Here is a 24693-nt window from a genome sequence, read left to right on the forward strand (position 1 = left end):
ATACTCTCCTGGGAAATTAAAACGCAGAAGTTAACCAATTACTCACAAAAAGAGCAGCAATAAAAGCTGTCAGCTAGTGCCAAGGCATGAGGAATACTGAGAGCAGAAAGGCAATTACTGAATTGATGTTTGATCCACATCTACCCCTTCTCTGAGCTGGCAATTTTCACGAACAGAGAAATTTTAGATCAAGGATTTACCAAAAAGGAGTTATTTCATGCCAGACAGACAAACAGACAGACAGACAGACATAATTGCTGGGCCAGATCCTCAGCTAGTGAAAACTGGCATAGCCCCATTGACTTCACTAGAGCTGGGTTGATTTATGGCCAAGGATCAACAAAGCAAACTTCTGCTGAATTGGCTAGGGTAGGAGGCCTTACATTTGGTAGATTGCAAGAAGCTACAGATACGATTTTTTATTCTTGAGGGCACTAAGTGCCTGCAGTTCCTACTGAAGTCAAACTCAGTACCTTTGAAAACACTGGGTCAAATAGGGGGGTTTGCTGCACTATGGAGTCTGCATGACTCCATATATGACACAGCTGGTAAAGCAGGGGCACTGAGGGCATTCACACCCATCTTTCTGGACTGAGTCCGGAAGATTCATCACTGCATAGACCTCCTCTTGCAACATTTGCATATGGCATGATAAAACATGGAGGGTTACTTCACCCTTAGGCATGTGCCCCATCATCCATCTGCCCAGCTACTCTGGTCAACTGCTTGAACATTCATCCCTAAACCACTCTGCTTTAGTTCACCCACCTATAAAATGGGTATAATGATACCTAACTCAGATGTGCATTCTGAAGTTTGACAGATGTTCATAGAGTGCTTTGAGCTACTCTGATGAAAGGTGCTATAGAAGCGCAAATTATTAAAAGAGCTGGTAAAAATTTGAAATTCCAGTGAAAAATGGTTCACTATTTTGAAATTTATTTTTTTAAAACCATCTCTAATTATTAAGTACTTCCTACATGTTTTCTGAAGTTAACTAGTATCTGAAATGTGTGAACTCCTAACACACAAGTAGTAGCAGGTCAAAAAACTTACCCTCTTCCTGGATTTTATTCCTGGAAGGAATTCAAAGTGGAACACCTCAAAATCCAGTCCAAATCTTTTCTCCAGGCACAGCTGCTCCCAGTGGTCCTCCATTTAGAGCCTAAATCTTATGCTGTTATATTCAGGCTCTTATGCTGCATCCATCACTGTGGTATCTAAGCACCTTCCAGATAGGCATTAAGTGACATGACTAGCATCTCTGAGGTGCTCTCCTTCTAGAGAGCTAGTCCCACTACTCCTGAAAGCAGGTGGGGGGAAAACTGCTCAAAGAGCCAGTAGAACCCAGTTCATTTTCCAGCTGGTTCAACACCTGCTAACAAGGTGGGACTTTCAGGTAAACATTGCCAGACTGCTGCAAGAGTGAAGGTCTTCCAAGGCCCTCCCTCCCATAGCTACTCTTACTACATGGATCCACAAGTAGGCAACCAAGAAGCCTGTACAAGACTGAAGGCTGCACTATAAACTGAAGGGCTATACTTCCCTCTGGCGATTTGTACAGGGGTGAGAGGAAGATGCCTAACTCAGAGGGAATGCAGGCAGGCAAACAAGGGGGAGGTTAAATCCACTGGCGATGGGATTGTGATGTTAAGTCCTTGCCAGAAGAATCATAAGAATATTACCAATGTGTATCATGGTGACAAGCAATGATTCTGAACAAACTAGTCAGAACTGTCCTTACAATGTTTCTGTGAAAACAAACTCTGAAGAAGACACTCTCCTACCTTCAAGTCATGTTTCTTGGAAATTTTCTGCACCAATGAACTTTGTTCAAAATCTTGACTGACAGGTGGAGGACTCAATTAGTAGGTGGAGCTCTTATTCCTCCACATGTCATTGGACGGCCTCTGCAGGTTAGCTCCTGCACACTTTTCACTTGACATAACACTTAATAACAACAATAGCAGGTTAACATTCCTAACAGCAGTGCTATGAGCAAAGAGCTCAGTGCGGGGAAAAGAGAATCCCGAAGAATAACTGCCGGCTACAACAACCCTTGGTGCAGGGAACTTCCCAGAAATTGATTAACTGGTAGGAAAAAATCTCCCTTTCTGCTTGTGCCTTGCATCAGTCTAAAAAAAATGAATACTTAAAAAAAGAAACCTCAATGGTTTTCCAATGTTTCAATTCTGCAGAACATTTTATAAAAGAGCATTCTTCTCACAGCCCCACCTCCTCCTCCGACCACTGCTCGGCTCTCAAAATACATCATCCTATGGACTTCCAGAGAAGGCTCCATAGCCTACAGACAGCAAGAAATAATTTCTGCTGGAAACAAGAGCAGCTCAAGGGGAATAACAAAGGAGTTCAAAAAAAAGATAAAGGCCTCCTTAGAACTAGATTGAGGCTGCAGGGAAGAAAAGACAGGATAGTATTGAGTCTTGAACTTAGAAATTGGCTGGATGCACCTGGACATCAGTGGATAGGACCTATCTACCAACCCCTCAAGCAGACAGGCCTATCAGCATGCCACAGCTAGCCCATTGCCATGCCACATTGTAAGATCTCCAGAGATTTGGCTAGGGAAGACTTTGCCCTTTGCTGTTGACAGAACACCATCAACAGAAGCTGCAATGGGAAACAGGCCAAATAGTCCAGGAGACTGATGAATGTTGTGAGGAATCTTTTGTGGCGAGGCTGGAAAAGACAGTGAACAAAGACAGGCACCACACCAGTCTGGAGTTACCGCTTCCCACTCTTGTCAAGGTGAGGCAATCCCTACCTCAGAGGAGAGGGTCCTGGCAGAGATGAGGCAAATGGTAAAAATGGTAAATGTCTTGCGATGAGGCTCCTGGCAGCCTCTGAAACACTGTCCTCTGAAACCTTTACCATGGCCTGAATTTCCTAGATGGGTGTCTCAAGCTGGATCTGTCACAGAAGGTGGTCTCCTTGGCTGATCCCACAGGGAGATGCACACCATAGAGATGGTGGGTGGAGGGACACAAAATTCCACACTTGCCTGATTTGTTTCCCCAAATTTTCTGCATGAGGATCTCGGACTTGTTCGAAATCCTCAATACCCAAACAGGAATCACATGCTTCACCCACTTTTAAAGTCGAGCAGTGGCAGACACTTCTCTTTTCATTCTTCCTTTTCTTCGTACAGATTGTAGTCAGAGGCCTATAATTGGCAGGAGACTTATGTCTGGAATTAGCTTTCACCTTTCTCCATCTCACAGGAGGAGGAATAATTACAGGCAGGTTCTTCTTTTTTGCCCTCTGCTGCCCAGGCTAGCTGAACTGACCCAGACGCCTAATCAGACATGCTGGCCTGGCATCATGCATTTTTCTTTTGCCTCCTTGGTGCTAGCACAGCCACTTACACAGAAGTCACTTGGATGCGGGTGGGGAGAGGGAGGTGCTTACTAAAAAAGGATCTCCTGCCGCTCCAGGAACGCCCAGTGCATCAGCTTGATTGTTTTCTTTAAAGACAAGGTTGGAATCTTTATTTCACACTTAAGAGTTCACTGTCTAGGCACGACATGACTGATACTCTGAGCAAATGAAACTGGTTGGTCAAAAGGGGCCACAGGTGGTAGAAATCATCTTAGTAATCTCTTGAGCCTCTATGAAGCAGCGACCTATCGTGAGCCTGCACAGGCAGAAAGGAGATGGAGCCAGCCCGCTGAAGTTGTCCAGTTAGCAGCCTCTCAATAGGAAACTCCTCCACCTTTGGAATGGTCTGTCTCCCTGTCAGTCAAAGGTGGGAACTGAAGCCCATAGCCAAGACCAGCACAGGGGTTGAACAGAAATAGAGTATTAGTATCTCAGAATCATAATGTACAGTCTTGTGCATTTTTAAAAGGTGAGGTGGAGAGCTCCCTCCACTGGAAGGGAGGGGAGAAAAAGAGGGGGTTTGGAGGAGTGAGGTTTTGTAGAGGTTTCAGAAAAATCAATGAGCTATCCCAGTTGGATCATTATCTGAAACCCAGAACAGATGAGCTGACACACCAGTTGGGAAAGGGTCAGTATATAAAGATCTGGCTTAACAAAGAGATACAGACAGATTTCAAAAGACACCAGACAAATTTGGACCATTTCTTGAGGAAGCATTCAGAGTAAATGCATGCAACTTACTTTTTTTCCATCAGTTTTAGCCCAAGCAGGTGTAGGCGTCCCAAACACCTGAAAAGCATAATCTCAGCTAGAGCTAGAGCATAATTGACAATAACCCAAGTCCAAGATATGATACAGGAAAACAACTGTTGCAATCAGTATGTTAAAGGCAGCTTTGAAAACAGCTATCGCTAACATTAGAAATACGGTTTCGTTTTTTCCTTTGCTACAGAAGGTTTGTATTAAACGTCTCTTTGACAGATGCTCCACTCAAAAACCTATTAAAATGACAAGGTAATGCAGTTGTTAATGCAGAAGGAACTATTCTGAGCATTTAGCATGACCTCTTACGTAACACAAGCTATAGAATTTCACCAAATGGTTCCCAAATCCAGCCCAATACCTTATGGCTGACTTAGAGCATATCTTTTAGAAAGATATCCAGGCTTTCTTGAGAGACTTTCAAATGATGGAAAATCTGCCACAACCCTAGGTAAATTATTCCATAGGTTACTTACCCTCATTTAAAAGAAAAATCATGCTTCATTTCTAGTCTGAATTTCTCTCGCTTCATCTTCGAGCCTTGGGATCTTTTTATGCCTTTGTCGGCTAGATAAAGAGCTCTCAACTATCAGAAATTTTCTCCCCATGTAAGTGCTTATAGATTCTGGTGATGGGGATTCAAACACCTTTCGAATGATGCAGTTTGTGGAGCATTGTGTTACGGATCCATGACAAGGATTATGTGCTCTAAGGGAGGCATGGGGACAGTGGAGACCTGGGTATTGGATGGTGCAGAGCATCCTATCTTACTCATTAGCAATAAGCTTTCTCCCAGAGAAACACAACATGCAACCATCATAGTTATTGCCTAAGACAGGTGTATGAACTAGTAAAAGACCATCATCCATAGCCATGGCAAACACCACTTGGGCCTGCAATCAGTCTTATTATTTACATTTTCCTCCCCTTTTCCCCTGCAGGTGAATTTGGCAATCCTGTAAGTGAAACCTGTGGCCAGGCCTTGGGTCTTAACTAGACTGCTTGTTGTAACAGAATGGGAAACACTGCAGATGAGAGAAAGGCACAAACAGGAACTCATTTCCCTTTACTAGGGAATATGAGCCTCTCTCTGACCTGGCTGGCTAGCTCCTTATCTTCAGACTATAAAGAACACCTTGGCCCCAAAGGAAAGGGGGCCAATTTGGAGTTGACTGTTACATGATGGAAAGCTCCCAGAAAAAGCTGTAGCTGACTTACACCCAAACACCGGGTAATTTGAAAATCTATAAGAAAGATCTAACTGTTAATTACCAGCACACCAACCTCCCCATGCCCATTTTCAGATACCATACCAAAAAATTTCCTAAAGAAAATCAAACTGTGCTAATCTAATTCAGGGCCAGGGATGCAATCCCATGTTTAGGGTGGCCATAAAACTCTGACTGCCAGAAGCCAGGAAGGGAAGATAGGGGTAGAGAACTCTCCAAAATTGCCCTGTTCTGTACACTGCCCCTGAAGCTCTGGTGCTGGCCACTGCCAGAAACAGGATACTGGGCTGGATGGACCATTGGTCTGACCCAGTATGGCTGTTCTTATATTTAGTCTGATTTGTGCTTGTGCTTAATCTTCATCCAAGAGAACTCTACCCTGGGATTTTGTCTGAGTAAGGAATGAGTAAAAATTGAGTAAGGATGTGGTCCAGGATGCTTACATCTGAAATGGCAGAGGCAAAAACTACTGGTCCATCAGAAATACTTAGGGGATTTTGCAAATATGGAAGTAGTATTATTTAAGGAAACTGGCATGTTTTAAAGGATGACTTTTGTATGTGAGAAACAACAGTTATTTTCTGCTCTATGTGTAGGGGAAAGTAACTTCTGGTAATGGTGACCATCATGAACCCTAACTAGGAGTGAGCTCTTTGCTTAGCTGGAAGGCAACATATTAAAAATTAAGAAAGCTACAAGAGTTTGAAAAATAATTTCTGATCACACTGAGGACCTGACCCAATGCCCATTGAAAGACCACCCATTACCTTCTGTCTTTGATGAGCCTTGTATCAGGCCCTTAGCCAGCTGACTCACCTGGAGTCCTCTCCCATTGTCTCCCAACAACGCATATTTTCAGGATTTAAAGCACTATTGTCTTAAGACCTCAACTCAGTCTATTACGGTTTCAACATATACTTTACACCTTCATCTGCCACAATGCATCCCAGGTCGCTAAAATTTGGCCTGGCTGCCCCTCTGTTATGACGGAGCAGCAGCCAGGCCAAATCTGCTGTTGTAGGCCTACGAGTGGGGCAGCACACTGAAATTTTGTGTACGGTGGCACATCATCTTGAGTGGCCTCTACATTCACTCTCTTTCTGATGTTGGGAACAACATGTTTAATCTCCACAGCATTTTCCTGGTATGATATTCTAAATCAGTGCATATGTACATGCTTCTCTATATGCTTTTTTCTTCTTCTTCTTCTCAGTTTTCCTAAAATATTCTCATATATGGTGACATGACGACTAGACATGTTTCAGAGGTGTTTGAAACCTGATGCAAATGGATAAAATTTAACCAAGTAATTGGGCAATATTACAGAAACACACTAGCAACAAAAGCCACTGGACAGCAAGATGGCTGCCAGCAGTTCCGTACTGCAATTCCCTGACCTAAACAGAAAAGAAGTGACCCTGCAAAAAAAAAAAAAGTTTCCAACAAAAGTCACCCAAGAGAAATGGTTGTGTGTCTGATCTTGCAGGGCTTTACTTGCGTGAGTAGTTCTTCCATGCACAAGTAGTACATGGAAGCCATGTGAGCAAGGGAGCAGGTCTAAGGTATTTTATTCAAAGCGTTTGATATGGTATCCCACAGTATTCTTGCCAGCAAGTTAAAACAGTATGGATTGGATGAATGGACTATAAGGTGGATAGAAAGCTGGCTAGATCGTCGGGCTCAACGGGCAGTGAACAACGACTTGATGTCTAGTTGGCAGCTGGTAGTGCCCCAGAGGTCGGTCATAGGGCTGGTTTTGTGCAACATGTTCATTAATGATCTTGATGATGGGATGAATTGCACCCTCAGCAAGTTCATGGATAACACTAAGCTAGGGGGAGAGGCAGATACACTGGAGGGTAGGGATACAGTCCAGAGTGACCTAGACAAATTGGAGGATTGAGCCAAAAGAAATCTGACAAGGTTCAACAAGGACAAGTGCAGAGTCCTGCACTTAGGACGGAAGAATCCCATGCACTGCTACAGGCTGGGGACTGACTGGCTAAGCAGCAGTTCTGCAAAAAAAGGACCTGGGGATTACAGTGGACAAGAAGCTGAATATGAGTCAACAGTGTGCCCTTGTTGTCAAGAAGGCTAATGGCATATTGGGCTGCATGTTGTTCTTATTAGTAGGAGCGTTGCCAGCAGACTGAGGGAAGTGATTATTCCCCTCTATTTGTCACTGGGGAGGCCACATCTGGAGTATTGCATCCAGTTTTGGGCCCCACACTACAGAAAGGATGTGGACAAATTAGAGAGAGTCCAGCGGACTGCAACGAAAATGATTAGGGGGTTGGGGCACATGACTTATGAGGAGAGGCTGAGGGAACTGGGCTTATTTAGTCTGCAGAAGAGAAGAGTGAGGGGGGATGTGATAGCAGCCTTCAACTACCTGAAGGGGGGTTCCAAAGAGGATGGATCTAGGCTGTTCTCAGTGGTGGCAGATGACAGAACAAGGAATAATGGTCTCAAGTTGCAGTGGGGGAGGTATAGGTTGGATATTAGGAAAAACTATTTCACTAGGAGGGTGGTGAAGCACTGGAATGAGGTTCCTAGGGAAGTGGTGGAATCTCCATCCTTAGAGGTTTCTAAGGCCTGGCTTGACAAAGCCCTGGCCGGGATGATTTAGTTGGGGTTGGTCCTGCTTTGAACAGGGGGTTGAACTAGATACCTCCTGAAGTCTCTTCCAACCCTAATCTTCTATGATACTATGAAATATTTTTGTGTTTCACAGAAGTTTTCATAAAATTTGCCTGAGAAATGCAATTGTTCTGTTCCTTTAAGTTCTTGCCCATATGGATATAGAGAGATTACGTATGCACCAGATTCTCTGCTTTGATCTGACCAGGGCAAAGTAGCTCAACACACCAGCCATCAGAGGATTCTCCCTACCCGAGGTTCCTTAGGTGGTGCAGTGGTTCCCTACACTATTCACTTGGCTACCAGCACAGAGGTTATGGCCGGGGAAAAGGGAGTAGGAACAGGGTCTCCTTACCATTCCAACCCAGAGGAAGGTTTTTTCCAGCAGTTAGGAGGCTAACCTGGAACTCAGGAGACCTGGTTTCAGTTCCCTGCTCTGCCACAGACTTCCTGTGTGACCTTGGGCAAGTCGCTTAGCCGCTCTGTCCCTTAGTTTGCCATCTGCAAAGTTAGGATAATAGCACGGCCCTAGCTCAGAGTGGTGTTGTGAGGATAACTCCATTAAAGATCATGAAGTGGCTCAGATACTCCGGTAATGGGGGTCATAAGGACCTAAGAAAGATAGGTAGATTCCTAGCTCCTGGAACAGAGCCTTGGAGCGGTTGACAGTGGAGCGGCTATAATTTTCCCTGGGGATCCAGCCCACACAGAACTGGTCAGGTCACAGGGGACGCAAAGGTGATTTAGAAACATTTTATGCTTCAGGTATGCTGAGCCCCCACCAGAGGATCTGGCCTCAAGCAGCTGATCATCTTCAACAGCTTCTTCCCAGTTCAAAAGTGACCTACTTTTCCCATTCTAAGCAGATTGCTGTTGCTTTAGAACAATGTCAAAAATGGCCTGTTTTCTGAACGAATTCCCTTCATTTTGGGCAGAGAAACTAAAACCTTTGCTAATGCAAGGGTGACAGTTTACTGGTACTCCACTAAAATAGCAACAGTTATTGGCACAGCATATGTGAATAATAAATGTGTTATAAAAAAAAAGTATTAGCCCCTTCTATATCCTTCACGACGCTGCCTTGCAAACAGCATTCTTTTAAAAGTTGGCTTTGCATCTTTGGAGGCCCAAGCTGATTTCACAGCCAAGTTTGCCACTGCTGTGGAAAACAGGCTCCACATGCAAGCCAGCTGAAGTCATCTGGGCTGGAGAGGACTAGCGCTGCGGCTGCTGCCACTGTAAAAGTGCTGTTGGACACAGACTTTTCACAGGGCTGCGTAAAGAACAAAAAATCCACAGCGGGGCTGCCAGCTTGACACCTTTCTATCGCTTAAGATGGCTAATCCCGGGCAGTGGTTACTTACAATAAACCACGTCTGTCCCTCACAGAGACATAAGCAGTTAAGTAAATGGGGAGCTCTTTTATTCCGTAAAGAGTCTTACACCACCCTCATCGCTGTAGTCCATGAGCACAATCCAGCAGTGCCCTGCCTGTGCCAAAAAGCTACCCAAAAAGCTACAGGGAGAGCAGATTTTAATAGCAAATTGAAAGCTGCGCTTTGTACCCTCTTCCCCCTTTACTTCCACTCCCCTGTTGAAGGAACACACAACATTCAGTGCCGTACTGTGGGAGACTCACTTCCTGCGCCATGGCCTCTCGTATTATATAAACCAGAATTATATAGACTTTTCATTTGCACTCAGTATTCCGTTCCGGGCATCTGCATTTTCCTGATTTAGAAGGAATTTGTTTTCTGCATCTTTCTTAATTAACATCTGTGCCTGCACAAAGTTCTTGACTAGGTCTTTCCAGGGTGTAATTCGTGGCATATTTACACATTTCTATTCTAAGTAAAATAATAAAAAAAAAATAGAATGGAATACTTCTATTCTCCTAAGATGTTCCACAGCGTTAACTGTTTGAGATAACTGAGCTTGTTGGCCCTTTTTAAATTACATAATTTGGAGCCTCAGAAAAACTCACTAGTTTCAGTAGAGAGTGGCACAGGCTTAATTAGCAGAATGTTAAACATTTCTTCTAAGATCCTTTTTTTAAATGCTGCTTTTGTCCCTACCTAGGCTACAGTGAAAAGATTGCACAGTTCCCTACAACAGCTACACCATTAGGCATTCAAATGGTACATGGCTCCTCGCAAAATGGTCTCTCCTGCCAGTTTCACACAGGAACCCTCCATTCACAGTGGAACTAGTTTATAGCCTTAAATGGTGCACTAGTCTTCTGTTGGTGTGCTGCTGACGGGATTTCACTTAGCGTGAACTCTGTAATGAAACTCCAAATAGAAGGAAACTTCCCAAGTGTTTCAATGCACTACACAATTCTAGTTAAAGCGAGCCTCAGTTTAGAATAAAATGTCTCGGGGGGAGCAGGGAAAGGAGAGAATGACATTGCTACGAGAGAGTCCACTGTATTTCGTTTTAGAAATGTGCAATGTAACCAACTGCACCACAGCATTCAATCCTTATCTTGACACTCATTCTATGGCTCTAGGCTGAAGTGCATTAACAGCAAAATATACTTTATCCATTTATATGTCTACATCTCATGGAACAATATTTAAAACTGCAAATGAACAGAGCCAGGGGAAAATAACTTAGGAAATGGGAAACTGTTTTATTTTCATAAGCAATTACACTCTAAGGGCTTTGACTGGTGTAAATTGGTGTAGCATTATGGGCTTCAATGGAGCTATACCAATTTACACCAGTTTAAGGTCTGGCAGTTAATACTGATCTGGATATAGAGGGCAGTCTTTACTAAGGATTGTCTCTAGTAAGTCATATTGTGTCTTAAATCAACCAGTTTAGCCATTCAATTTCCAGTAGACGTTTGTTCAACTTTTGGTCAAGCATACTTCCACTAGGCAAATTAGTCTTGTTGGTCTCTTGGGTATTGCAAAGACAAGTTTTACTGTCTCACGATATAAGGCAGTATCTGGTTTTTTTTCCTAATATCCAAGATTATAATGGGTAAGGATAGCAGATGCAGGGACTGGAGCTCAGAGTTAGACACTCATGTAGAACTTTGGTTGCAAGTTGTCTTATTTATCTTGATATGGCATTGAAAGATTTGATTCCTCTCCTTTCCACTCATTCTTTAGAAGGTTGACCTGCTCATTTTCATAAGACAAGTAATAATTTCTTACACTAGCTTCCACATTTTCAAAAAAGCTCTGCTTTGAGGCCAGATTTTCAAGAAGGCTCAGCTCCCATGTAAGCATCAAATAAGGGGCCAGATTTCCAAAATGGCTCAGAGCATGAGGAACTGAGTCCATATAAAAATCTGGTCACAGGTGTCACCATCGGAGCTGCTGGATGCTGTGCAACTTTTGAAAAATCTTTCCCTTATTTTGGTGCCTCATTGAAAATCTGGTCCTAATGGGTGAAGGAAAAAGTAAGAATCTTTGTGTAAATCTATCAAAGATACAATTCAGCGTTTGAGGTTTCCCACATCTTTCGGCAGAAGCCTGAGTTACTTACCTTTAGGAACAGGAATTTATTCAAAATCTTGAGAACATAGTAGCCCCAGTATAGATGGAGCCCTTGCAGAATTAGAAGCTGCCCATTGAAGATGAAATACGCTATGACGATTTTTGAGGAGTAATAGGAAGGCAGATATAATGTGCCACGTAAAATCCTGAAAAGTAAAGGCAATTGTTACAAAACTAGGAACACAACATGCATGCCTGAGATATTTAGATTTTTTTAAATTTTAAATTGATTAGCTTCATCACCTTGCTATGTACTCAAAATATTTAAAACTGCAAAGTCTAAACATTCAATAATAAATCTTGGCTCTACTGAAATGTGCAGTGTGCTATTAAAATAGTCTTCCGAAGCCAAGCATTTTGAGAGTTGCATATAAATGGTTTAAGTATGGTTAAAAAATTCCATTATCTCCAAACAGGAAAGTGTATGTAGGATACGTACATTGCTACTCAAAAGATTTTCTTCATCATTTTCAATGCTAATTCCCCCCAGTCTCTAGGCCCAATCCTGAAATCCTTATTCCAGTGAAATGCTGAAGGAATTTAGGATTTGACTCTTTGTTAATTAATTCACGTGTTTATTTTTTCTTGAGCCTCATCTTCAATTTCATAGCTGGGTTGTTTCTTTTTGTTTTATACTCTTCAGTTGCTTCATTTACTGTTTCCAAACTCAAGAGTGAGGACATAAGACTCCATAAAGCAAAATGACTGGAGATCACTTGTGCAGTTAATTTAAAAAAAAACCAAAAAAACAAAAAACCCCACACCAATAAAAACCAGGAAGACAAAAGATAGGGGCATTTTGGAAATACAGAAAGTGACAGAGAATTAAGAAAGGGTTGGGCAATCAACATGCAGGCATATTATTAATATAACCAGCTGGTGTCCCTGAAAAATGCTACATAAAATTCATTGTAGTAAACTCAAGCTACGCTGCACATCTTAAGAATTTTAATGAACCAAGATTAGGTACTATCCCCCTTGTATTTATCATTTAATGGTTGCTAATCTGACCTCTGAAAAAATAACAACAGATCTTCTCCTGAAGCCACAACACATCCAGTTCCTTTTCCTTTTCATCCAAACCTTAACCAACCTCCTTCTGAAAAGAAAATGAAACAGGAGTTGTGACTGAACCAAATGTTACTTACCAAAAAGGGAAAAGGATAATCCGTGTGATGAAGAACACGACAGAGAAGATGACGAAGAGAGTATTGCAGGTTTTTTCCCAACGAGCGTAATTAAACATTTTGGCTGACTGAAATTGAATAAAAACCAACCAAACATGTTCAGAGACATTTATTAGCCTCAGAAATAGCTCCTATTTAAGTTCCTATAATTAAGGATTTAGATTAAAGAGAATTCCCATCCACTTTGGCAAAAATAGCAACCATTTTAATGTTACTTGATAAAATAATAACAAAACATATTCCATGTTGATATTGTTCCTTTCATCTCAAAAGGAAAGGACTCTATGTGAAAGGCCTTACAACAACTCTCTGATTAGAACATTAAGTTAGTTGCAAGACCTTCCATTCCCCAGGTTTGCAACAGATTTAAAGGGGCTGCAGTCACAGAGGAGAGGGGAGACTTAGGCCCTGCTACACACTCTGGAATAGCTCTGATTCAGCCATCAGTGGCAAGCAATCAGCATAGCTGCACCAGAGCTGACCCCTTACATGTAGATAAGGGCATGTTGGTTTGTCTCCCTCAGTGCTTGATCCACAGAGGATATGAGTCTGTTCCAGCTTGGCTCTTTAATTCAAACTCTAGAGGCTCATGCTTTTAGCTCTGGAAGTCCCTGGTTCAGTCCCCAGGGTATTGGCCAAGCCTGCGTCTGTCACAATGAGGTTTTTACCGATTGAGTTAACTGAGAATCGTCTCATTCCTAAAGCCGCAGCACACCTTTGTCTACACTTAGAGGGTCATCACCAGTGCAGCTACCCCAATTACTGGCCCCAACTGACCGAATCTGGGCTGTTTCCAAGTGTGGACAAAGGTTCATGGGCCATTCTCTGCTCTCAGTAACACTGGTGTAAATCTAGAGTAACTCCACTGACGTAAGCACCACTTTGTGCTGGCCCTGCTGCAGAGGGGCAAGTTTCATCTTGTGGAACTCAACAGGAGTGCCACACTCAGAGACTGTTAAGGATCAGGCCACATATAAGAAGTTAAGCGAGTCTGGATAACGTTTCAGATGCTAATCCAGACCAAACCTCTTAAGATTTGCCCATCGCTACAAACTGCCCATAGGTTGGCCAATTTTGTCTAATTTTAACTGCAAAAGAAGATCAATCAAGGTGCACAGCTGAAATTCTAGCCCTAATTTCACACTACAGGACTTCTCTTCCTGTCTGTTTTCAACTGCCCAAAGTTATTCAATGACAAGAGGTCAGACTTGATCAAATGGTCCCCTTGGCCTTACAAATCTATAAAAACATTTCTTAATGGGGACGGAAGGGGGAAAGAGGGGAAAAAACCTGCCACTGAACAAAACCTGAGCGATTAAAAATTGAATGTGAGATTTACCTCAAGCCAGAAGTCTGCAGTGTCATGTACAATCATCACTAAGGTCCCAATACGAACGTAATTGCTGCACCAAGAACAGGCCATCAAAACAATGGCTGCCAAATGGTGAACGACATGGGCCATAAAGTCCTACGAATAAAATATAACCCAAAAATTTAAAGAAAACAATATTACTTTTTAAAATGGACATTTAACAAATGTAGTGACACAGCAGGCACTGGTGGGATATCAAACTGGAGGTTGCAACGGAAGCAGAGAGGGCGTGCAATGCACCGGCTTTGTATGCACAAGCTCTAGAGTGATGCTGTCCTCTCGTCAGTAGTTCTCAGCCTTTTTGGGCTCAGGACCCATTTGTAAATGTTTATAAGCCTGGGGTGGAGGCCCAGTGGGTTTAGTCAGATCCTGCCCACTGGAGGGGTTGGGTCCTGCCTCACAGTCACCCCACAGTGGCATCTCCTGCAGCTCCTGTGCTGTGGGGCTGGCTGGGCTTGGCTCTCCTATCTGGGCATCGCAACCCCTGGAGTTGCAGCATCACTCAGGTTTGGCCCTGCTGTCCTGACTGGACCAAATTTGCGTGAGTGGAGTTATGACCTGGCTCATGGGGTTACAGTGCCACTCACTCAGATTTGGTCTACCTGGACTCCCGTTGTCATGACGGCTGGGCTAAACCTGATTGGTGTTGGGACCCCAGAGGCTGCAGTGTCTGGAGCGGGGCTGGCTGGGCTCGCCTCCCTGCGGGACAGGAGCTGCTGTGTGACTCTTTGAAACTTTCTGGCAACCCAATTTTGGGTCCCGACCCATGGGTTGAGAAACCCTGCTCTAGTGGCTGACCCCATGGAGAGGCTATAGGACCTGCTACTGTTACCAGGTATGGGAATTCTCCTTCAGCTCAGGTGGTAAAAGCCTGTGGTTTGGGAGTGGAAGGATCAAGCTTTTAGTCCCAACCTCCCCATTTGTTGGATTTGATAGAACTGTGATGTTGGTTTATTGCAGGGGCAAGGGATACCTCTTAGTACACCCACAATTATTACAGGGGTCAGATACTCCTGGCCCTTCTCCCTGCCTCATACCCACACACAGAAAATATTACGGAGGTGAGGTTTACTCCTGGCTACACAGACCGATTGCTTTGGGGTAAGATATCACTCACCCCTTCCCCCACCACTTGTTGTTGAGGGGGCAAGGGATGGCTGGGGTCATCCTGGCCATATCATATTCATCAAATAGCTACTGACTTGAAGGTTCAAGTACTGATTATTTCAGAACCTGCCACCGTGTCTTCTTAACAGAAGAGTAACACTCATAAGAGAATCAAAGACTTTGCTTGCAAATAATTGTAAATACTTGCCTTCCTTTTGATGTCAGTACCAAGGGTAAACAACAGAGACCAATAGAAACTAATCTCGGCCATGTAGTACCAATACTGGGATGATAGCAAGGACTGTAAAGAAGAAAATATTCATTTTTTCACTAGTCATTTCAATGCATTGCAACAAATGAGTACAAAATACCATGGACTTATTTACCCTTCTTTTGCTCTTCTACTTAATCTGAGTTTGAAAACTGAAATAATGTTCTGAGGTTTATTAAGGAGCAAAACATTCTGAGAGCCAAATCTTTCAGGCTTTATTCAGGCAAAACTCCCAGTTTCTTCAGCTCCTCCAGATTCTAGTATGCCTTCTCTGTCAGTGACCTGCTCTATATGCAGAGTGCACCTGCATTTATTTGCAAACCAGTGAAAATAAATCAAGTCCATCATTATTATTTACAAATTAAAATTTTAACATATTCACATATCTGATAACTGAAACTGAAGTAGTTTATTTCTATTAAAAGCCTATGCATCTATCTAAACTGTGAAAGGGCTATTTCCTCCACTGGGGAAAACCACAAAAATACCGTGTTGATCAATGCAACAATTCTGAAGAGCTCACCTGAAATGGATAGCCAACCCACACTTGCCATATATCATAAAACCAAGGTTTCTGGGGAAGACAGAACCATGCAAAGAATGAGCAGTCAGTCAATCTTAGCTCAGAAGCATTTAAAAAGTGACTCGAGGATGAAGTAGGATTATCAATTATATTCTCATACTACATTTTCTCTATCAACTGTACCCTAAAGCAATCACGTGTCCCAGTTTTAATAGGCCAGTCTCCGTTCTTCATATGACGCCCCAAATGTCTTGGGAGATTTTGGGGGCACCTGAAATGTTTCGCTTTTCCATTTTATAAAAGAAATCCCATGTCTTGAATGATAAGTACAGTTTGTTCAACAGCATTGCTACAGCTATTAGAATTTGTATGGTCTTTATCAGGCACAAACTTTCCAGCAGAACAAGCACTCAGCAAGATGAACAGTGCTTGGAGTGAAGAAAAATGCCAAATGAGCACCTAAACCATCAAAGCTGTTCTTTTGCTCAAAATGAATGTTAATGACATCTGTTTAGTGTTTTATGATAAACTCATTCAGAACATTAGCTTACAGGGAAAAATCCTCTACTCCAACAAGAACACACATATTGATGTTGGGTATTGACAATAGCAACCCTAGTGAACGTTTAAAAAAAAAAAAGTGTCCTTTTGTTTTTTGTCTGAATGTGACTCTAAAAAAATTTACAACAAAAGTCTCCTGGTATTTGATTTTGAAAATATGGCCACGTTACATGAAATCCGTGAGGCACCTTGTAAAACCATCACCCACCCATCTATTAAATAACACAACACTGCCTGACAATAATGATTTCTGCAATTCTTCCTTAAAATGCTGGTTAGATGTAAAATTACATTTTATTGAGAAAGAAAAATAGTAAGTTTAAATGTAAATAAAATCTGGGTGAAAAGAGTAGGCTGTAATTTAGATTATAATACTTTATAAAACAGCATTATGGTTTGAATCCAAAGCCCACTGAAGTCAATTGGAAATCTTCCACTGACTGCAAAGGTCTTGGGAATATGCCCTTATTTTGTTAAAAGTGTGATAAAAATTGAAAACCTCCCCCAAATTAACTTACATCATATAGAAATATAAATCCAGCAATGGATGATGTGAGATAAAATGAAAATCGCCAGCTGCAAAACAAAAACAAAAAAAGGAAAATCAGAACCGCTATTGCTCCTTCATAGACATTATGCAGAAACGCAATTGTGGCAGCCAGTCAGCGTGGCAGGAGACTGCACAATTACTGAGACATACAATGTACAGCTTTATCCTCTCCCTGGCTGTGTCCACCAATCACCATATGATTATCTCTCAATCACCATGATGCAATTATTTCTCTTTTGGATTGGCTAAGAGTTATTATTAACCAGGTGTAGGGATTTACATAACCACATTATGGCTAAGGAATGTGCACATTTCTCTGTCATGATTGTCTAAAGTAACCCCTCTCTTCTGACGGCCTTTACATAATGTCTTTCACACTGGAAAAATATTGATACAATGAACATCCATAGCAAATGGCAATTCGAATTCAAGTGACATATATGTATGTATGTTATAGGTGAGGCTGGTAGCACCATCTTATGTTAAGTTTGCCCGACACTTCCCATTGCATAGTCTCTCTCTATTACTGTCAGATAGTCACATTTGAATAAGAACTTTTTCCTGTCATGGGGCAACTGGCCCCTTTAAGGGGAATCAGGGCCCAGTCTTCCGGGAGCTGCCTTCTGAAGACCCAACTAAGGGGTAACTGACTGCCCCGGGTAGCTACTTAAAGGTTAGTTAGTAAACGAACATCTGGACCTAGTATAAAGGTTATTTCGGGTTAGTAATGGTAGGTACTCTCATGGAGAAGGTGCTCCTAGAGAGAAGTCTCCCACAGAGGAAATGTTTGTTCCCAGGGACAGGAAGCCAGTCAGGGGAGCTCACTGGGGAAAGAACCTACAAGGTACGCTCCCAGAGAGAGGAGATCGTTAAGGGAGAGCTACAATTAGCAGGCCACCAGAAAGGCCTGGTCCCAGTAAAGGGACCTCTAAACAGTGGCAGGAAGGCCAACCTGTCAGAAACCACAGGCTGTCCCTGAGAAAAGCAATGGTTGGCAGGTCTCCATAGACCTCTGGCTCTGGGGAAAGATTCTTCTCAGGTAGTGGCAAGAGACCAGACTTCAGGAAAGGAACCCGAGTCAAGAGAACCCTGCTGGTAAAGGACCTGGACAGAGGCAAGCAATGGACTCATGTGGGACAAAAAGTAAGACTGACTCTGTCTCCCAGCTAAAACACTGGGGATAAAGGTTTTACTTACACTTTGTGTTGGCCTTTTCTGTTAATAAATGAGACCCTCCAAAGAGGGCAGTCTTTAGTACCTGAAGGTCTGACTAGACTTCTTTATATCCCAGGTGAGGGGAAATCAAGTAAAGGTCAGCCATGGCACCATTTCTGGGGTGGCCTGCACTATAACACCTTCACAATCCTATTTCTCCTAAGGGCCCAAGAACCACCTTTTGCAAGGTGGTGAGCACCATTAACTACTACTAAAAATCTACGGGGCACTGAGGGCACCACTTACCAACTTGTTTTAGTTCGGAATCAAACAACCTTCCATTGGTCTCATAACAGAAAAGGTAGAAAACAGCAGAGCTGTAGCAGACTGAGCAAGTTTATATCTCATTGCCTGATCTTGGTTGACCCTTGGGCCAGGGTAGCTAGCATTTCGCTGAGCCTGATATTTGGGTTTGGGCGGCAGCCATGTGGCACTTGGTGTTTGTTAAACAGCTTTTATCCAAACCAGGCAAAACATGAACTGAAATCTCCAAACAAAGCTTACAAGTGAACTGAAACCATATTGTTCCTTACAGATCTCGTAAAGAGATGTTGTAAATTCTAGCCAGCCCAGCACTGTAGTAATAGCTCAGGAGTCTGAGTAGGAGGTAATGGTCCTGAATTTGGGAAGGGCGAAGGATTGGGTGGGGGGAGAGGGGGGCATTCCATGCCTATTTCTTAAGATGATGGAAATGCAATACATTACGCTAATTTCCTTTTCTGCAGGGATTGGTCTGACTCAAACCCCAGCTTATCCCAAAGCAACTATTGCTGGCCAAGGAGGGCTCCAACCAACATGAAAATGTTGCTTGATTTCACGTGTCAAGAGTGGGAGTAGAGACAGACATGAGATCCAAATCTGGTGAGAACGTTTTCTTAATTAACAGTGTTTCATAATCCTGTTAAGAAACAGAGCTGCAGAACGACCAAGCAGATTTGACATGCTGCAGAAGATGAGACAAGATAGAGCCCTGATAAGGAAGCTGCCTACACTAGAACTAATCCATAGACTGATACAGAGAAGATGACTTTATATTCATGTAAATTAGCACCTGAGACAAGATGAGAGAGCTGTAACCTAGGAGAGCATGTATGAACAAAGGCAACCACACCTTGTCTTGCACTGCCCTGACTCAAAGCCAGTGTCACAGGTGGAGCCAATGAGCGGATCAACGTCTTAGCCAGCATATGCTGTTTTCAGGGGTTCATGCAGTTCCCCCCCACACCCCAGTTTTCAGCCCATTGCAGGCCTGATGATGTAAGGTGCTGATGCCGAATTCTGTGAAGCAAGTGCTTAACTTTAAGTATGTGAATAGTCCTGTTGAATTCAACGGGCCTATTCCTGTGCTTAAAGTTAAGCATGTGTTTAAATGCTTTCCTGGATCAGGGCCAGAGCATTCAGCATCTTGCGGGATTGAGCTCTTAGACTCTAATCCTGCAAAGATTTATGCATGTGAGCAGTCCCATTGACTTCCGCGGGAAAGCCCATGTGTAAGTCTTTGCAGGACTGGGGCCTCAGATTACACTCAACTGTGTTTTGCTGTGAATTTGTAATTTGAACATATCCCAGAACCCAAAGCAAAACTCACTCAGAGGTTCTAATGAAAGACAATGGGATTTATACTCCTCTATCACTTAGACTTATCTATACTAGTAAAGTTTTGCCAGCATAATTATTCATTTTGCCAAAATTGTTATTTCAGTAAAAGCCCTGATATGGATGCAGTTATATAGACATAAAGGTGCCCAATAAAGGCACAGATTATTTTGGTTCCCCCAAACCAGTAGAAACTATACTGCTGTGAGCACTTTACACTAGTATATGTGCATCCACACTAGGAGTTTTGGTCACTTTAATTATGCTAGTGTAGTTAAGGCAGTAAAAGTGTAAACAAGACCTTAGCTGCTCTTGAAAATCTCTCTTAAATACTTTGTCTGTCTTGGCATTATGTGCACACAGGTTTTGTTGTTGATGAACATTTTTGTCATTCAAAATGATTTATTAATGTCTGATTTATGTGAACATATTTCAGTTTATGTTCACAAGCTGTTCTCCATGAGTAACCAGTATTCATGCTGTGTCACTGGTCACTTAAGTCACATGCTGCTGTTTCTGCTCCCTGATAGGACCCCAAAACGGCTTTCAAGATAGCAGCACAAATACATATTCGAATAAGGACTAACAAGCCTTTCTCTTTCAGCCCACACTTTTTGCAAACAAAAGTTTGTTCCTATTCTCTGCAAGATTCCATTGACAGCAAGTGCTGTAGCTGCATCTTATGAAAAAATATCAAGCACAATGAAGAATAAAAGAGAAGACTTCAGTGAGATGCCAGGACAAATTCTAAGCTGCTTCAAGAAAGAAGAGTAACTGCTGAAGTAAAATATCGGCCCATCAAACTGGAGACAGATGAACAGAGGACACCCATTTGCTTGCAAACCTAAAGAAACCCTGATAAGAAAGAGAAAACTTCATTTTTTTTTAATTATTATTTTTTCATGTTCTGGTACATACTATTTGCTAAACATTTCAGTAAAGATTCAATAATAAAAATATTATCTATTAAGTGAACTGATATTAAATGGCACTGAATGCATGTGAAAACACATGCATATACATATTAAATAGCACATCGATAAGATTTATCTAAGTGAGAGGAGTCCAGAATTTAGTGTTGTCACAACCATACAAGTTTTCATCCCATCCACTGTGAAACATAGGACCTACAGAATTGGGAATTTTTTTACAAAAATAAATCACTACTGAAATGTAACAAAGATGCAATATTCTACCATATCATTATTTTTAAGATTCAAAAGTCTCCCTAAATCTTGCCTGGAAACCCACTCCACTTAGTGGAACATGGGAGGCAGGATTTGGACTTTACATAGCACTCATTATAATGTTAATCCTTATGATGGTTCTTTCATTAACTGCCATGACAGCAAAAATAATTGGGCTATTCCAAACAATATGGGATAGCGAATCCCTGGCACCAGGCAAATGAAAAGGACCATGGTGATTTTATCTGCTCTACCAATTTCCTGCAGGGGGGCCTTGGCTAAGTCCCTTCACTTTCCTATGCCATCCGTAAAATGGGAATGTTAAAGGGATTCCAAAAGCTACATTGTCAAAAGTGACTTGTGATTAGAGGGGCTCTGCTTGTCATACCTTTGAGGCCAAAAAGCTCTACGCAGTTACAGTAAGTGAGCACACTTAAGGGGAACTCAAGTTGGGCACCCAAAATTAGTAGCCACTTTTGAAATATGCAGGCCCACAATAATCAAAACAGGTAGTTTTCTCTTCCTACCAAGCTTCCTGGAATTTCCGAAGCATCGTTGGGAGCTCAAGATTTCGCCGTCTCCTAAACCACTTTTCCACCAAATGAACTGTCCAGTTACACTTTTTGGCCAGGCCTTGCATCTCAGACTGCAAAAGGAAAGAAGCGTGTCAGTGGCAAAAAGTAACATTTACATCAGGTATCAGCTCCACCGACTTTGTATTTTAAAGAACAATGTCCTGAAATAGGCAGGTCAGTCAATTTTTTAAAACACAAACCATTAACGTGATCTATTTACAGTTTGCCTGATAGCTTTTGGATCTAATTCCTGAACATTCATCATTGACATGTTATCTGTCAGCTATTCTCTGTAAAAAGGACACTGATTCGCCCCTCGCCATGGACATATTGTGCAGTTTTATGATGCAAGCTCCTTAGGTCTCATGCATGTAAATGAAGCAGATGTGAGATTTACAGGCCTAGAAGAAGAAGAACAATTGTCTTTCTGTTTGCCTCAGAGGATTCAGGAAGTTAACATTTGTTTTTCATCACTGCAGCATTTACTGCTATGAATGAGAGATTTGAGCGGGGAGGATTTGGTACAATGCCATGTAACTTACTCATTGACACTCTGGAAGCCACAAAGTGGCTTTAGCCAATGACAACTGGTTATTATATTGTATAAAGTGAGGGAGGACGGTCTTGTGGTTTAGTCACAGGCCTGGGAGTCAAAGGAGATCTGGATTCTATTCCCAGCTGCAAAAAGTTGCTGTATGACACTCTCTCTCTGCCTCAGTTTCCTCATCTGTTGCATGGAGATAAAATAATTAAAACTTGGCACTTATCTTCAAAGATTAATCCTCACGACATTCCTATACTGGTAGATGGGTAATTATCACCTTTGTTTTATAGATGGGGAAGTGAAGAAGAGAAGAAGTCTAGCTACTTGCCCAAGGTAGAGGCGTTTGCATGTGCAATTTAGTTCTGATGCCATTAGCATGCCCCTCTTTGGCCATACCAGGCTAAAGAGAATGTAAGCCAGTGGTAGAGCCAGGAACAGAACCTTGAAGATCCAGTTCAGTCTGTGGTTCTAGCCCTTACTCCTTTCTCTTAGGTATGGGAAGTATATATCCACTGGCCATGTTAAGAAGGTGAGTGTTTTCAGACAATGTCCATGCTGCGGTACGTCCCTCCCACAAACAGACCGATTCATTTTCTGCATTTGCAAAATGCTGGAGTCTTATTTTAATTGCTCTTGTTTTGGTTTCAAAACCAACCACACATGATCAGAGGTATTTTTATCCCACATGCAGCCTATGACTAAACACAGAAGAGTCAATCAGATGGCTTCCAGCCTATTGTTTCAATTTTATTCCTTTAAAAGTATAGCATAATATTGTTTTTAACCGACAGCTGTCCATTGCTGCTTTCTCCAAGTGGAGTTAGAGATGGATTATTGATCTTCACCAGAAGTAACATTAACAATCTGACCTAGAACAACATGCCAAGAAATTACACCATTACATTTTATTTTATATTTTGGATGCTGTATACCCTGCCAGCAGGGTAGTAAAACAAATCCAAGTGAATTACATCATGAGCCGATCAGCTGGAATCCATCCCTTGAATGCATGATGTCACTGTGGATAGCTGATTGAAACATTAAGAGTTGGGATTTTCCATCCCCCAAAGCACCTTAAAAGAATTAGAATCCTTACTTGGGATGGATGTTTTGTGCATTTTCGGAAATAATTCTCTAAAATAGCATTTGGCTGCGGCTTCACTCGTGTTACATTCTTTATACCTAAAGCTTTTGCTAGAGGTATGGCAATATATCTGAAAAAGACACAACAGAAAAGATCTCTCAAAATGCACAATGGTTAATGGCATTCAGCTGGCCCTCGAGGATGCTAAGGAATTAAATCTGAAACCTGGTTCATCTGTCATAGGAGATGTAGAACATTCATGAGCATCTTCATCAGAGCCACCTTAAGAAAAAACAATGGTATCCATACCAGCAGAAGCCTGGTTCAGCAGAAAACAGCATCTTACCGCTTGCACAACTGCTCGATGGATGGTTTTTTAATAAATATGGTCCTGAAATGCTGTACATTGCAAAGAAAAGTTCTTTGCTCTTCCACCCCTACATTTTTCAGAGGCAGGCTGGGCTGCTAGAGGGGGGATGTTATGCAATAGGCAAGGCAGCCTAAATAGAAAGGGGAGCTCTCTTCACACAAGTCTGAGGAGGAGGGCGAGCGGTTGGGGAGTACTGCTTACCCAGGTCAGAGGGAGGACGGGAAGCTATTCCTTTCCAAGGCTGTCTCAGCACCTTCCCATCAATAAGGCACCTTGCTTATTAGGAGGGTCACCATCAGCGAACTGACGTTCTCTGTGAGGTGTCTGGTTTGACTGACAAATGGCACAGCATCTCCCACAGCAATGGAGGGCAGAAACAGCTGTTTTCTGCTCCACCTCCCACAGCTGCAGAACGTGCTGCCGGCATGGCTGACCGAGTTAGGTAGGTCTCTTTGGAATAAGCCCTCTCACCCCTGCTGGTGTCCTGCTTAAAGTGAGTTCTTATTACCAGAACAGTGGTCAGCGCCTTCCATGTTCAAAAGCAGATACACTGCTGGCCAGCTGGATGGCTAATTGAGCAGATGAGCAGTTTCAAAATGGCAATGAAGCAAGGCACAACTGGGCAAGCATTTGCTTGGGAGAATAAGACTCTGAATTGTTATAAACGTATTATTCAAATGATTTTTGATCTTGAACACAAGTGATTTTATCTGGTTTTGTCTTAAGTTTGTCCAATTTACGACTTTCCAAATAGCCCCATTCTACCCTGAAATAGTTATAAAAACCATACTGATAGCATTTTTTTAAACAAAAAGAATAAAGTAAAAAAAAAAAGGGGGGAGGGGGAGGGACTGCAAAGCTTCATATGCTCATGCCTCAACCTCACGGCCAACCGTAATCTGTCCTGTAAGATCACAACTGCAGCACCAGTTCAAAGTTCAGTGCCAGATTTAAAAAACAAAGTCACCTTTGCTATAACTGCATGAAATGCTCACGCAGAACTTTGCGACCC

General features: G+C 42.4%; 1 protein-coding gene across 1 annotated transcript in view; it reads right to left on the reverse strand.

The window, feature by feature from the left end:
* CERS3 (ceramide synthase 3) overlaps positions 1 to 24693 on the reverse strand; it is a 45365-nt gene that overhangs the window by 13815 nt on the left and 6857 nt on the right. The window contains exons 3-11 of the mRNA XM_074964821.1: positions 23324 to 23441; positions 21636 to 21754; positions 17079 to 17136; positions 16000 to 16050; positions 15414 to 15506; positions 14066 to 14194; positions 12688 to 12794; positions 11529 to 11685; positions 4141 to 4188 (exon numbers count right to left, since the gene is read on the reverse strand). Of these exons, the coding sequence (XP_074820922.1) occupies positions 4141 to 4188; positions 11529 to 11685; positions 12688 to 12794; positions 14066 to 14194; positions 15414 to 15506; positions 16000 to 16050; positions 17079 to 17136; positions 21636 to 21754; positions 23324 to 23441 (880 nt within the window). The remainder of the gene's footprint in view (positions 1 to 4140; positions 4189 to 11528; positions 11686 to 12687; positions 12795 to 14065; positions 14195 to 15413; positions 15507 to 15999; positions 16051 to 17078; positions 17137 to 21635; positions 21755 to 23323; positions 23442 to 24693) is intronic.

Source organism: Natator depressus, chromosome 10, assembly GCF_965152275.1.
Source record: "Natator depressus isolate rNatDep1 chromosome 10, rNatDep2.hap1, whole genome shotgun sequence".
In the NCBI taxonomy this organism is placed as follows: Eukaryota; Metazoa; Chordata; order Testudines; family Cheloniidae; genus Natator; species Natator depressus.